Below are 15,834 nucleotides of genomic sequence, written 5' to 3' on the forward strand. Positions count from 1 at the left end.
CCCTCATGTGGAGGATAAAGCGGTAGAAAATGGATGGATGAATGATATATATATTTGCTGTGCAATGTGCATGTATTAAATATTAAATACATCCTCTTTAATACTGTGTGCCTGTATGGATGAGGTTTGAGTTTAGAATCATATGTTTCTTGACTGTTGATTCAGGAGATTGATGAAGTGGATGTCATGTTGTCATGTGACAACACAGTATCACATTCCTCACCTGTCTCCACACCATTTGTTCCTCCTCTCGTCTCATCCTGTGGGTTTCTGTCTGCAGGTTTCCTTGGCGACGGCGATGTGGTCAGCCAGGCCATACATGATGCCCAACAACTCCTGAAGAACTACAGCAGTGGAGGACGAGAGAGGGAGAGAGGGAGGGAGAGTGGAGGAAAAATGGTGAGTTTATTTCCACAAAATAAACGTAGGACACAGAGAAGAGCGACTGAGCTCAGAGAAGTCTAATTAAATCTGTCATGAATGGAATGTATGCTAAAGGTGACGGTCGCTCACAGTTGTGTCTATTAATCGATTGCTAAAAGTCACCCACTTGCAGCCGGCTCCTCAAGAAAATTTCAGGATGGGCATTTTTTTCTGATAATGATTAAGGTGACCCATTCAATAGGTGCATGAAGAAAAACACTATCAATTTGGTGTCCAGCAACCACATAAAGACAGGGGCAGCATATTAAGTCAAGTATTTATTAACTGACCAAGGATCAAGAGCTTTCACAACCTTTACCAGATACATACAACAAACATATGACAAGACAGTCACGTCAAATTGTTCATTAAGTGTAAAGGAAAGAATTGGAATTGAAGAATTGGATCTTTACATGTGTTGCTAAACGCATCTTAGAATAATACTCTCTTACACGAAACAGTCCGATTGTCTGATTTTTGTGAAATTTAACCTGCAGTTAAACCCTGAGCAGAGCAATACAAACATCAACAATGTTAGCAAACAAGCTAACGAACGTAGCTTCAAATAACTTCTGTCCACTGCTACGAGCCATAAACAGCTAACACGTATGAAAGCGTGAACTCCGTGGCACTGGTAAAACTACATGTACTTACCAGTTAGGGTTGCCACCCGTCCCGTAAAATACGGAATCGTCCTTTATTTGGCAATTAAATGTTGCGTCCCGTATTGAACCAATACGGGATGCGGTTAGTTCCGTATTTCCTTAAATATCCAATCCACATGTCTGTCACACACACATCGACACTAAAGATAAAGATGAAAATAAAACACAGGGAATAATAAGACCAGCAAACTTGTCGTGGCGGGATCTACGCAGGATCCCGGCCGCCCCGGCTCCGGTCCTCTGTGCGCGTGCTGCTGTCACGGTTGCCTAGCAACAGACGGCACACATTGGTGCTGCTCACAGTTAACTTAAGACATCAGCTCATCTGATTAATCGGTTATTCCCTTAATTACAACTAAACTAAAGCTCTTCTACAAAAAGATTGAGACCACGGAGTGAAAACAATGAAAAGTGCGCTGTTAAGAGTTGTCGTCATCGCACGTCATCGCGACTGTACCGATCCTCGTCATAAAGGTTATTATTGGATGTAAAGATAAAACTGCGTGTAGAGAAATAATCCAGTCTGTGCTGATACGGAAAGATCGCTTGGAGGAAAAGCGCAGAGCGCAGCAGCGACGCACAACGCAGCAGAGAGAGAGAGAGAGAGAAACCACAGTGCAGGTGTGGTGCACAGACAAAAAGGCCCGCTGCACCAGATGAGGGGGCGCACTCTACAATATAATATACTATAATTGCAATGCCTTGACCTTAGTGAGGTAAGCACACACAGTCCCTGCCATAACAACATTAGAAAAAAAAAAAACAATGTTACAGAATTTGCACAATAACTTATTTCGGCTTTTCTGTTTCGGCCAACTGTTTCCTGATTTTCGGTGCATCCCTAGTTATATTGCTCTTGCCAATAAAGACATTTCATGTTCATGTGTTCCCCCAGCTGCTTCCCAAAGTAGATGTTTTCTGTAATACAGAGTTCTGTAATGTTTTGAGTTACTTGGCCTTACTTCATGTCACCATAATGGTCCTTCAAAAAGCCTCAGAATGCCCCATTTTTACCTCAAATTTTCAAATGCTCCACACCAACCCGCCTCCGCTCGGTCGCTCCGCTCCCTCGCCATGTACTCTCCATAGTGAAATTTTACTAGAAAAACCCCCGACACCCTTACAACACACGTGTCTAGATGTCCTAGATTAGTCGGCTCCGTGGTGGTCATGGCCCAGAGGAGCCGTGGTGGGGCGTCCCTTATTTTCATTTCTGAAAGGTGGCAACCCTATTACCAGTTAGTGCTGGGACCGGTTAAACGAGCACAATCCTCCGTGTATTTTTAAAACGGTGAGCTGAGTAAAGATATCCCCTCCTCTCTCTGCTCAGTTTACATATGACGCAAGTATGTTTGTGCCTGCCCAAAGATCCTCATTGAAAATGCATTGGAGAGTTAGTTTTCCTGAAATTTTTTTATTTAACATGAGAGTCAATGGGAGAAGGCTGGGGCGATTCTCCACGTCAATCATAACCATAAAACATGACTTGAATCAGACGATTCTGATTGGACAATGACAGATGATATGTCTAGAACACTGATAATAACTTCTTTTTCTGGCAGAGACGAATATTAGTACTAAGGATATATGGAATTACTTAGGAAAAAAAAATCTTTCTCCTCCTAGTTGGTAGTGCGTCGCCCAAATCATCCCTATACACGTCCACCCCTGCCCACTTGTATGTGATTTGTTGGAACATATTTCTCTGTTTAGTTAGTTTAGAGGCATCAGTGGGTCAACTCCTAAAAGTCACAGATTGTCTCTGTGGACTTTGGTGTGGGACTTCAAAAACCTGTACCATGACTCAAGTCTTTTCAGCCTGTGAATGCTTAATGACTGTTTGCTGACCTTATACTGTGAACATATGGAGGTCTAATTAGCGGTCAGAATTTAGTTTAGGGTTACAGGGAGTCTTCTTTCTCCTCCTGAGGATTTAACGGACAGAAGAATATCCCCCAAGCTGTAGTGTAACTACACACACACACACACACACACACACACACACACACACACACAGTATTTTAGGTGTTCACCGCTGGTATGTGTGCATAAATCACTGTGTAAAGCAGATGAAGACACTGTCTCTTGTTTGCAGTTTGAAGAAGTGTCTTTTCTTTGTCTTACCAACATGATATTTAGTGAGCTTTGTTCCACAGAGCTCCCCAAGTCATTAGACGCCATTACAAGATAATAATCACTCCTAGAAAACCAGAACAAGCACGATTGTTGACATCACTCTACATAATGTCATCCTGATCATTGCTTTGTATTGGTTGTAGGTCTATACATTTCAGTATTTTGAGCTACGTCTGTTGGTTGCGCCTCTTGAAAGTGGGAGGAGACTACACCCTTTGAAACATAAATGCAACAGTACATTTATTTTTTCAACAATTTATTTGATGACATTTTAGAGAAGGCAGTCTTAGAGCAATCACCTCTGGTATGTAACACCCATTCTACATAAGCATCTCATACATCATCTACACTCTTAGAAATACAAGTAGAACCATATAAGGTTCTACTTCTTCTTATTTTCAAATTAGTGTTACCAAGAAGCCTTGAAAAAAAAAAATTTCAGAAGCAAATGGTTCCAGGTAGAACCTCAGCCCTTGTAGAAGGACCCTTTTGGAACCCTTATTTCTAAGAGTGTACTTAAAAGAACACATTAAAAAAGCTATCCCTTTAAACTATAAAACTATACAGTATTTCACATCTCTTTATTAAACATTTATTCGATTTTAATTAATATTTAAAGCTTTTTAAAATGAACAAATTGCTGTGTGTTTTTTGTTTTCATTGCCCTGGATTCTGGTTTTGATTGTGTGTGGTGGCTGCAGCTCTTTGGTCTCTGCCTCATCCTGGAGCAACAGCTGTTGCCTCCTCACAAAGACCTCAGTGTAGCATTGACGGAGCCACCTGCCCTCTTCTCTTTGTCTCTCATAATACTGGACTCAGTGGCTCTTTTCCTCCACTCCATTATCCTGCTTCATTATCAAGCCTCCACTGTTACTGCTGTTGCTGCTGTTACTTTTACTGTTTCCGTACCAGTATTGACTGACCTATTTTTGGCATTCCACTCCAGCACATGGAGATAAATAAAGTTTTACAGCTTGGCAATGAATGAAAGATAATCCACTAATGGTGTTATTGATAGCTTCGCAAATTCAGAACTTGATACGTTCCCACTTCTGCTGTTTCACCATCACCCTAAACAATAAACTTTCCTCCTCCTCCTCCTCTGTAGTGTCTTCCTTCCTGCATGTGTCATTATAGATCTATGTGTGTGCATTCCACATGCCTCTTTTTTTTTTCTCTCTAGTCCAAATTAAAATCGTAACCTTTGTGGTCAAATGTTAATATTTTTGGGTCTTGGTTTACGCCCTGTCCAACTTCACCTGTCTTTGTCTTATGTTGTCCACAGGATTATAAAGTGTCTCCTCACAGTGAGAGAATGTCTCACTCAGAGCGGGGTGAGGACAGACATGAAGACCACCTCAGCAGTGACTCTGAGGGTAGGTGTCCCAACATGAACCTGTGAAAGAGTGTTGAGTTTCGAGGTCAGACGACGCACGGCTTTTTGTCTGTTTCCGTCATTGGCCGCGTCATTTTAGGTTTAGGTGTATGAGACTAAGTAAAAACAAAATGAAAAATGAAAATAAAGGTCACACCAGACGGCGACTGTTAGAAAATGGAACATGGTAAGCATTTTCGATCGATGATCTATATTTTCAATTTAGAATTACCGTAACATAAATTGTTAAATGGTCTGTATTTATATATCTCTTTTCTCGTCTTGATGACCACTCAAAGCTGCTTTACACTACCGTTTCCTTTCACTCACACTCTCGTACAGCACATCTATGTGCAGTGTATTTTCTATCACACATCTTTCACACCCATATACACAAGTGTCATGCCCAAGAACACATTGGTATGTAGAGGAGCAGAGCCAGGAATCTAACCCACAACCTTCCATTGGAAAGATGGCTCACTCCATCCCTGAGCTACCGTTGCTAAAATTTTTACAGACTTATTTTATAGATAATTTAAGGCCAATTCCAATTCCTATCTTAACTCTCAAGCTCAACCCTTAATCTTAACTGGCCCTCAACACTTGGTTTTGAGGGCCAGTTAAGATTAAGGGTTATTTTGTCATTAAGAAATGGGACACCCCTTAAATGCAGATATGTCTTCAGACTGTGGGGGGCAGAATAACGCGAAAGCTGCGTCCAGTCTGTCAACTCCAAAAAAGAAGAAGAAGAACACATTTATGTCACAATTTTTTATTTATTATTTTATTTCAGTCAAGTTATTAGGTTGTCAGTTAGTTATAAGATGATACTCATACAAATACCACAACCACAGACATATTCAGCTGACGGTTACCACAAACCACGGCTTATTAAAGGGTAAACCATAGGAAACGATTGCGTGTCCACACCGGCCGGCTATTGACAAAAGATCGTAAAATAAAAATAAATGTTACGCAAAAATGACGTCATTAATCCATAATATGGGCCTAAACTAAGATAATACAATGGCTTTCATCATTTTTATATCTCTATTAACAAAGAAAATACTTAATTTGTATCGCACTCGATTCGCTGCTTTCGACGCCATCTTTCTCATGTGAAAACACGCAATGCATTCTTGGTAGCCCTCGCTCCCAAGGGTGGTCTTGGAAAATCTCAATATTGAGGGCGATACAGCCCTTAAACTCGCCCCTCAACTTAATTTTTCTGAGAATCGGGACAGCACTTGCACTAGCGGGAGCGCATATTTGAGATTGAGGATTAAGATTGAGGGTTAAGCAAGGAATTGGAATTCACCCATAGTATCGGTGCTTGTCACCCATTCTTAATCTGAACTGTCCTGTGATTGATCAAAATCTACTCTGACAGGCCAGATTTTCCCGTCTGTTAACATTGGCGGCTGCATGGCGGAGTAGAGGCTAACGCTGTTGCCTCACAGCAAAAAGACCCAGGTTTGTGACTTGGTTTCCTCCCACAGTCCAAAACATGCAGAGGTTAATTGTTGGCTCTAACTTGACTCTCTAAACTCAGTGTGAATGTGAGAGTGGATGATTGTCTCTGTGTGTTCGACCTGTGACGGACAGGTGACCTGTCCAGGCTGTGACCTCGCCTTTCACCATATGTCAGCTGGAGTGTCAGTTCACTTGCTTACACAAAGGTTAATATGGAAGTATTGATCAATGAATTTTATTGTTAATAAATAATACAGAGTAAAGGCAGAAAACTGTACTGGTTATCATTACAAAATGTCTCTATAATCTCTATCATATGCTTCCTCAAAATATCACAGTGACATTTAGGGCGACTTAAAAACTATACTAATTACACCACTCTATAGAATAGAGAACATACTCCAGCAGCAGCAGTTTGGTGTGTTCCCCTGACTGGAGTCTTGTGTCTTGTAGGTGCTCTGCCCGTTACCGTGCCAGGCAGCTACTCCGAGGCTCGGCCCCCTCCCTCCTCGGGCCACATTAAGAGACCGATGAATGCCTTCATGGTGTGGGCCAAGGACGAGCGCAGGAGGATCCTGCAGGCTTTCCCTGACATGCACAACTCCTCCATCAGCAAGATCCTGGGTGAGTCCAGCTCTGGGCTGGGGTGGGTTTCACGCTGTGTCGCTATTCTAAGACACTGGCTCGCACAAGTGAGGACACGAATATGCACCTGCTCTCACACACACACACACACACACACACACACACACACACACACACACACACACACACACACACACACACACACACACACACACACACACACACACACAGTCTCCCTTTTTCTATTTCTGTACACCATGATGGTTTAACACTAATATAAATGTAGTTACGGACATTCTGTTCCATTACTTGTGGGGTTTGTAGGGTATAACACTGCTGAATCTAGACGTGACCAACTGAATCAACACTATCCCACTGCTTAATTTCATCTGCCCCTCTTTTCTCTTTATTGTTCCAGGGTCCAATCTTGCGAATTAGAGCTTTTTTGTTTAAATTAGCTTCACTGATAATCAACTGGTTTTAAGCATAGCTGTTTAATCCCTTTAGTTCTCTTTGCATTGCTTGTGTGGAAATACTCTTATTTGCAATCTGAAACATAGCTGTGAGTTCTAATAATTAATTAGAATTAATTAATAATTTGTGTTCCAAGCAATCATTGTTTTCAAACAGCTGTTTGTCCACTTGCTTCAGCTTTAGAATTAGTTATGTTTGCACACCAATTTGTGATAGTGATTTTGAACCATTTAACTCATCCTTATTACCAGGAGTGAACACATACAGGCCAAGAGCATTTGACAACACTTAGGGAGCAAAAGGTGATTGGGTGCCTGGGATTTGAACCAGCATCCCTTTGACAAGCCCCAATTCCTTTCTAATCTATTGACCCTGACGTGATTTGACCCTTCTGATCTGGAGTCCAAAGTTGATCAATGCTTCAGACTAATGATCAGTCTATGGCTCATCCAATAAAAGTAGGTCCAGTCTCATAATAATAATAATATAATGTCTGTTGCTGACCAGTGAGTCAAGTACTGTACAAATGTTTATTTACACTGAAATAAGCTTGTAAAAAGTACTGTCCTTGATATTTTTTTATTTTAATTTCAGATGAAAATTAGTGTTTGTTAAGTGTCACTTAACCTCACATTGCTCCTGGTGGCTGTGCTGGGAGAGTGTGGATGATGTGTGATAGAAAAAGTGTGTGAATGACAAAACTGTCTTGAACCAGACTAGTTAATTTTCCGAATCAGCTGTTTTAACACAGATATTCTTCTTATACATTCCTGCAGCACAAGGTGCCTTAAATAGTTTTTTTTGACGCTGCAGTTAGTTTGTCTTTATACTAGGGCTGTCAAAAGATTAAAATTTTGAATCAGATTAATCACAGGATAGCTGTGGATTAATCACGATAAATCACGATTAATTACCATTCGTAAATATGCCAGAAAAAAACGCATTTTCTCTTTATATTGTTGTAAGAACGGAGAGATAAATAAAGTATGTGAAAATATAAATGTAAAGAACAATAAAATACTGTAAATAACTTGTAAAAACCTATACAAACTTAGTAAAAAAATAAACATCACATTGTAAAGAACCCACATTATAAGACAATATAAATAAATAGAAAAAATAACATACTGTAAATAACTTTGAAAAAACTTTTTAAAAACTACACATTGCACTGTAAATAACTCACATTATAAACAAAATATAAAGTATAGAAGTTATATAGTTTTCTTGGGGGAACTAAACCCACAGCAGGAGAAGCACCTGCTTCTACTAGTTAGCGTTAGCGTCAGCTAGCATTCTGACGCTAATGTTAGCTGCTGTCTGTGTCCCCGTTAGTTAGACAATGACTGTTAATGTTATGATTATATCATTATCTGCGCCAGCAGCGCCACTTACAACTGTGTGTCTTTCTTTCTTTTTTCTTCCTCCTCTCTTTTTTCTTCCTCTTTTAACGACCTGATTGATAACTCCTCTTCATTTTCCTTCAGCTTCACACAGCTTAGCGTGAGGTGACGTGGGGCCCCTTTAGGGGGGTTTCCGACCGACATGTCATTGCAAATCAACCATTGTTGTTTAAGGGGGACGGGATGCAGCTACTCATTGATGCATTAAAGCTCACATAGAGTGGTCCTGTTGCACATATATGTTAGTTATGGAGGTCTTCTTACATATATTAACTTGTTTTTATGGTCAAAAACCTCCAAAAACCTGGAACGGCGGATGCACTGCTCCTCATTATCAAAACATTGTTTTAACAGTGTTTAAAAATAGCTTCGTCACGACTCCCCGCTGCAGTCCCTTTTATGACTTTAAACCGGAGTCAGACCCAGAGTCAGAAGACACTGTTGCTCGTGAAACACCTCCACAACGGACGTTATTCTTCTTCTGCGGTTCAATATACGTAACCGGATGTGCCCGGACTACCGCCCGGAGCAGGACGATCGGTTGTTCAGGAGAACCGCTGCTTACGTAACTATTATGGGATTTTCAGTGATTTCGTTGAGCCCCGAGATTACAATAAAACACAACGTTCTCAACGGCTGAGCTGTTTGTTTCGAACCGTCAGGGCTTCATAAACAAGGTAATGACGCAGATACACACCAAAAAAACAGCGATAATAGGAACTTCCGGTCTAGTTCCGCTTTAAGGTCCGAGTGTCGGGAGCCCCCCTTTCGGCTCAGGGCCCCAAGCAGTTGCCTGTCTTGCCTGTTCATAAACTGCACGTCTACTCGTAGCACGATGAAAGTGAGAAAGTGCGTTAATGCGTTAAAAAAAATTAACACGTTTATTACACAAATTAATCATCCTGCGTTAACGCGTTAATTTTGACAGCCCTACTTTATACAGAACTTTTCTGTCTCGATGACCAGTCAAAGCTGCTTCACGTTACAGTTTTGCCGTTCAACGTCGCCAACATGGGGTAAACCCTGCATGTTACTGTTGCTGGGTGCGCTCAAACTGTCTCAAACTCGGTTTTGTTCTCAACAAACATTTCAGCCATTGCTGAGAACGCTGTGTTCATTGTAATCTCGGGGCTCAACATATCTCTGAAAATCCCGTTATAGTAGTAAACAGCGGTTCTCCTGAACAGCAGATCGTCCTGCTCCGAGCACTAGTCCGGGCACATCCGGTTGCGTACATTGAACCACAGAAGAAGAATAACGTCCGTTGTGGAGGTGTTTCGTGAGCGACAGTGTCTTCTGACTCTGGGTCTGACTCTGGGTCAAAGTCTTAAAAGGGACTGCGGCGGTTGGGCGAGATGCTCAGTTATGTCACATATATAGAAAAATCACACAGCCAGTTTGGATCTGACAGTTCAGACAAGGGTTTTCCTTTACTCTGCATGAAAAGAGCAATGTCTTCCCCAAGCTCAAAATTTTTTTTTAGGATTTTGCTCCTACTCAGCCACCTCACTTCTGTATGCTCGGAGTCCATCTCCTGCAAAAACAGCTGGAACTGGCGGTGATTCAGGCCACACGCCCGAATGAAGTTTACTGTTTTCATGACTGTGGTCATTATATCATCCATCCCCAGCTCATTTCCGCACAAAGCTTCTTGATGAATAATGCAATGATATGTTACCAGAGGCGCGTGACAGTTACTTTTTTGCGTTTTCTCCTTCATTAGTCCAACCAAGCCCGCTTTTCCTCCACACATTGCAGGTGCACCATCTGTAGTTAATCCCACCAACTTTTCCCAATCCAGTTGTAGTTACGGACTTCTCCATCGCTTCATAAATGTCCCGTCCCATTGCACCCGCAGAAAAAGAAGCACGAGCGATTTCTTCAGCCACAATAAAGCTAGCTTTCACTGCCTCATCGTTTTTGGTTGTGGACACGTTCTGCTGGCATACTTGTTTGGTGTCAAAATGCCGACGTAGATTGTACTCTTTGACGACCGACACCGCCTCATAACACAAAAGACATACCGGTTAATCTCCTTGAAGCACAAACATGTATTCGCCTTCCCATCTTTCTTGAAACTGCTTTCCATCTGCATCAATCCGTCTCTTCCTGGACATTTTGGGATCATTTGGGGATATTTCAATCTCAATTTCACTCATACACTCATACAATGATACACTGCGATCTAGTGGCAGGATGCCGTCACTTCGCGGGGTAACACAATCACCATGCATTATGGGAAATGTAGTTTATGGTCAATGAATGCCTTTAAGCAGCATAGACCTATTTAACACAGATTTTTTAAGACCATTTAATCACTCGTGGGCCACATAAAATGACATGGCCCCATCTGGCCCCTGGGCCTTGAGATTGACAAGGCAAGATCAGAGTCTCTGATGAGGAATTGCCTGCTGTGGGTTTAGTAAGAAAACTATTCAACTTCTATACTTTATATTTAGTTTATAATGTGAGTTATTTACATTGTAATGTTTTTTTTAAAGTTATTTACAGTATGTATTAGAACTTTCTGGCATATTTACGAATGGTAATTAATTTGATTAAAAATGTTAATCTTTTAACAGTGACAATGACAATGTTAAAAAAAATCAGTTTAACATGCAACTTAACTGGACTCACATCAAGAATTTTACCATTAAATGGTATACTGTATGTTGGTGTGAATTATCATATATAAAATACCTCTGTGGTTGTATGAGGTATGGACACTTCTTGCTTTCACTTAAAACACAAACACAAGACAATCAGAGATGGCAAACTTCACCCAATTCACACAACAAGCCTCTGGCGGCCTCTGTTGGTCATATTGGCAAGTGCAAGTGCAAGTGAGGAAGCACACACAAACAAACAGACAGACACATAGAGCCACTAAAAACAATACTTCACTTACTCTCTGCGGGGTGAAGTGATAATACAAAACAAAACTCATAAAATATACACTAATATAAGTCTGCGATGTCTTAGGAATATGTTTGTCTCTTACCTTAATGTTCTGAATTTGATTTAAAATGTTGAGCTCACAAGGACACATGAGCTGTTGGTCTACTGCTGCCTCATGTGGTCACTTTGTATCACTGAGATAAATACATATGAACACTTTAAGTCACAAAATATACAGTGGTCTGCAAAAGTTTGGGTAAATGTTCATGATTTTCTTTCATAAATAATGATTTATTTATGAAAGATAAATAAATCATGGTTGTTTGAATAAGAAATGTCAGTCAAGTATATCATATTGGAGACAAAAACAGTGATATTTGAGAAGTGAAATAAAGTTTATATGATTAACAGAAAGTGTACAAGAAATATTTTGCATGTGCATAAGTTTAGGAAAAATAGAAAAATGTACATCCTCCTTTTGCAGAAATAACAGCCTCTAAACACTTCCTTTAGCTTCCAATTAGAGTCTGGATTCTGGCAGAAGGTATTTTGGACCATTCTTCTTTACAAAACATCTCCAGTTCAGTCAGGTTTGATGGTTTCTGAGCATGGAAAGTCCACTTTAAATCACACCACAAATGTTCAATAATATTCAGGTCTGTGGACTGAGATGGACATTCCAGAACTTTGTATTTGATACACTTACAATTGGCCACCTTAAATACTCTTTCTCATGATTGGATTCTCCTGTGTATGGAGGTCAAGGGTCACTGAGGTTACCAAACCAATTTTGAGCTCCAATAATTAGTGCTAAAGGTATTGAAATCAATAAAATGACAAGGGTGTCTAATTTTGTTTAAATAATTCTTGCACACTTTCTGTAAAAAATATAAACTTTATTTCACTTCTCAAATATCACTGTGTTTGTCTGCTATATGATATATTTAACTGAAATTTCTTATCCAAACAACCAATGATTTATAAAGGAAAATCATGAACATTTACAGGGGTGCCCAGACTTTTGCATACCACTGTAACAGTTCAACTTACAATGACAGTCATGATGTAAAAATCATTGGCTTTCTCTATGGAGTTTGGTGCCAGCAGTTGACACAGTCTGTTTCCTGTAAATATGTTGGTTTTTTTCTTGGCAGCCATGTATACAGTCAAAGCAAGCATCCATGTGTGAGTGCTGAGTATAATTATGTCAGTACCTCATACAGCCACACTTCTAAAAACCTGAACTGTCCCTTTAATTCACTTCATTTATGCATCCATTGTATCTTTGCCAACAGGTTCCAGGTGGAAGTCTATGTCCAACCAGGAGAAGCAGCCTTACTATGAGGAGCAGGCGAGGCTGAGCCGGCAGCACCTAGAGCGCTACCCCGACTATAAGTACAAACCACGACCTAAAAGGACCTGCATTGTAGAGGGGCGGAGGCTGAGGGTGGGCGAATACAAGGCTATGATGAAGAGCCGCCGGCAGGAGCAGAGAGCCACATACACACACAGGTAGGAAACACAGAGGCCAGCCAGATAGATTCATGAACGGGTCCAGGGACCCAAGGGCTCAGAGGGCCCTGAAGCCCAGGTCAAGTATCTTTGCTACTATGTTATTCATCCTGATATTTTAGTTTCTCAGTCATATACCATGGTTCTTTTTCCAGTCTGTGTTAAAAGGACAGAATTTGTCTGCGACAGTTCGGTAAGTTTAGAATAGCATACCTCACCATTGTTCTCTCAAACACCTTTGACTAGTTCAAATGCAGCAGGATAGAACTGTTAACACGGTTTGGTTTAGAGTGATTTTCTTTGTCTCACAAGATCTTTAGATTTTATGGTCACATACCTGTGATCCAACTTGGTACACAAAAGGACTGCTACTGGGTGTCCCTGTAATACATTGTGATAGGAATTAAGGATATTCATATTCATTTGCTGCAGTTGAGTGAAATAGTGACGTATTCCTACTATGACAGGGGTTCTCAAAGTTTTGATACCTGAGGGCCAATTTAGGAACCCAACGTTGGACTGAGGGCCGCCAAAGGAAAATAAACAGAAACAAATCCCATTCGTAATCATTTTAATGACCAGATTGCAGTTCTATAGTTTACACTTATTGCAGGGTATCCGCAGGGTCTTAAAAAGTCTTAAATCCAATCATTTGAATATAAGGCCTTAAAATGTCTTAAATTCTCCTAAAATCTCATAAAAGGTCTTAAATACAATTTTGAAAGGTCTTAAAAATCTATCAATGTTACTTTTATTTAAAACATGCATAAACTTCAGTCTCACTTTGAAATGTTTCTGTTTTTGAGGATGTGATAACAGAACTACAACACGTAACTAAAGTAGGCCACCTGTGCTGCCCGGTGAGAATTTATCGAGCACCACTAGCTAGTGTGCTGTGCGCGCGCGTCATGGTGTTACAGATTAGCATAGCAGCGGAGAAAACTTAATGAAAGCCCACAGCTAAGCCGAATTGCAAGTTCAACCATTTGTGGCTCCAATTTTCCTTCATGTCTTTTGTACATTTTTGCCAGTATGGATTTGAAATAGGTCTTAAATTGTGTTCATTATGGTCTTAAAAAAGTCTTAAAAAGTCTTAAATGTGACTTGTTTAAACCTGCAGAGACCCTGTATTGGTCTGTATCCAGTAATGTCCAATAAACATTTAACAAGCTTAGTAGCTCCTGGATTAAAACTATCAACTGTAATTCATTGCGGGCCGCCAGAAATGTTTCTGCGGGCCGACATTGGCCCCCGGGCCGCACTTTGAGAACCAATGTACCATGAGAACAAGGGTGAATTCCAATTCCTTGCTTAACCCTCAATCTCACATATGTGCGCTCCCTCTAGTGCAAGTGCTGTCCCGATTCTCAGAAAAATTAAGTTGAGGGGCAAGTTTAAGGGCTGTATCGCCCTCAATATTGAGATTTTCAGAGACCACCCTTGGGAGCAAGGGCTACCCAGAATACATTGCGTGTTTTCACATAAGAAAGATGGCGTCGAAAGCAGCGAAGCGAGTGCGATACAAATTAAGTATTTTCTTTGTTAATAGAGATACAAAAATGATGAAAACCATTGTATTATCTTAGTTTAGGCCCATATTATGGATTACTGACGTCATTGTTGCGTAACATTATTTTTTATTTTACAATCTTTTGTCAGTAGCCGGCCGGTGCGCACACGCGATCGTTTGCTATGGTTTACTTTTCAATAAGCCGTGGTGTGTGGTAACTGTCAGCTGAATATGTCCGTGGTTGTGGTATTTGTATGAGTATCATCTTATAACTAACTGACAACCCAATAACTTGACTGAAATAAAATAATAAATAAATAATCATGACGTAAATGTGTTCTTCTTCTTTTTTGGAGTTGACAGACTGGACGCAAATTTCGCATTATTCTGCCCCCCCACAGTCTGAAGATGTATCTGCATTTAAGGGGTGTCCCATTTCTAAGTGACAGAATAACCCTCAACACTTGATTTTGAGGGCCAGTTAAGATTAAAGGTTGAGCTTGAGGGTTAAGATAGGAATTGGAATTGGCCCCAGATCTGTTTCCCTTTGATTTCCCACATGTTCACTGTTAAACTATGACATATGCGTCAAACTTAACAAATCTTCAACTTCAGATGATGTATATTTTCATATATGTGGCTTAAATCTGTTATACATGTTCTCGAGTGAAACAATTATAATAATAATCGTCATGATGTTTATTTGAGTTCTATGGTAAATATGAGTGACTTTGACGTTTTGTGTCTGCTTTCAGTCAGTCAGAACCTCAGCAGATCCACTACCCCCACAGTGATGGCCAGTACCCAGGTGGCACTGGCTCGGTCTCCATGGCAACCATGCCCTTTCACCCTGCATTGCTGGAGCATTACCTGCCGCAGGTCCCGCCTGCCCCACATCGAGCGGAAAGCCATGCCACGCCCCCCTCCTTACCCAGGGAGCTAGAGAGAGTGCGAGAGAGGGAGCGAGAGAGGGAGCGAGAGAAGGAGCGAGAGAAGGAGCGAGAGAGGGAGCGGCCTCTGTACAGTGAAGGAGAGGAAAGTGACGGAGGAGAGAGGAGTGAGGGAGAACTGGTGCTCCTGACAGACTGAAGGGTTTGGGCTTGTGTTTGTTTGTTTGAAGGTAAAAATGAGGCAGGAAGAGACGCTCTTTCTTAATGATTCAGAGGATAATTATGATGAATTGTGGCCCCAAACACACACACACACACACACACTCTGATCTTATTCATTTAGAAAATGTGTCATCAGCAGAAACTGAAGTTTAAATGTTGTTCATTTGATTTCTCATGCTGGGGATTTTCCTCCTCTTATTGACAAACACACTGGTGTAAAAGTAACAAATAACAGCTGAGTTGACTTCCTTCTCTCTGCTCATATGTT

The 15,834-nt window shown here is 40.8% G+C and overlaps 1 protein-coding gene across 1 annotated transcript in view; it reads left to right on the top strand.

The window, feature by feature from the left end:
• sox13 (SRY-box transcription factor 13) overlaps positions 1-15,543 on the top strand; it is a gene marked incomplete at both ends in the record, with an annotated part of 36,111 nt that extends 20,568 nt beyond the window's left edge. The window contains 5 exons of the mRNA XM_083886611.1: positions 281-399; positions 4,510-4,600; positions 6,526-6,696; positions 12,728-12,944; positions 15,210-15,543. Coding sequence (XP_083742737.1) covers positions 281-399; positions 4,510-4,600; positions 6,526-6,696; positions 12,728-12,944; positions 15,210-15,543 — 932 coding nt within the window. The remainder of the gene's footprint in view (positions 1-280; positions 400-4,509; positions 4,601-6,525; positions 6,697-12,727; positions 12,945-15,209) is intronic.
• Positions 15,544-15,834: the final 291 nt, after the last annotated feature.

The sequence above is a fragment of the Microchirus variegatus genome (genome assembly GCF_963457635.1).
Source record: "Microchirus variegatus genome assembly, chromosome: 3".
Lineage (NCBI taxonomy): Eukaryota > Metazoa > Chordata > Actinopteri > Pleuronectiformes > Soleidae > Microchirus > Microchirus variegatus.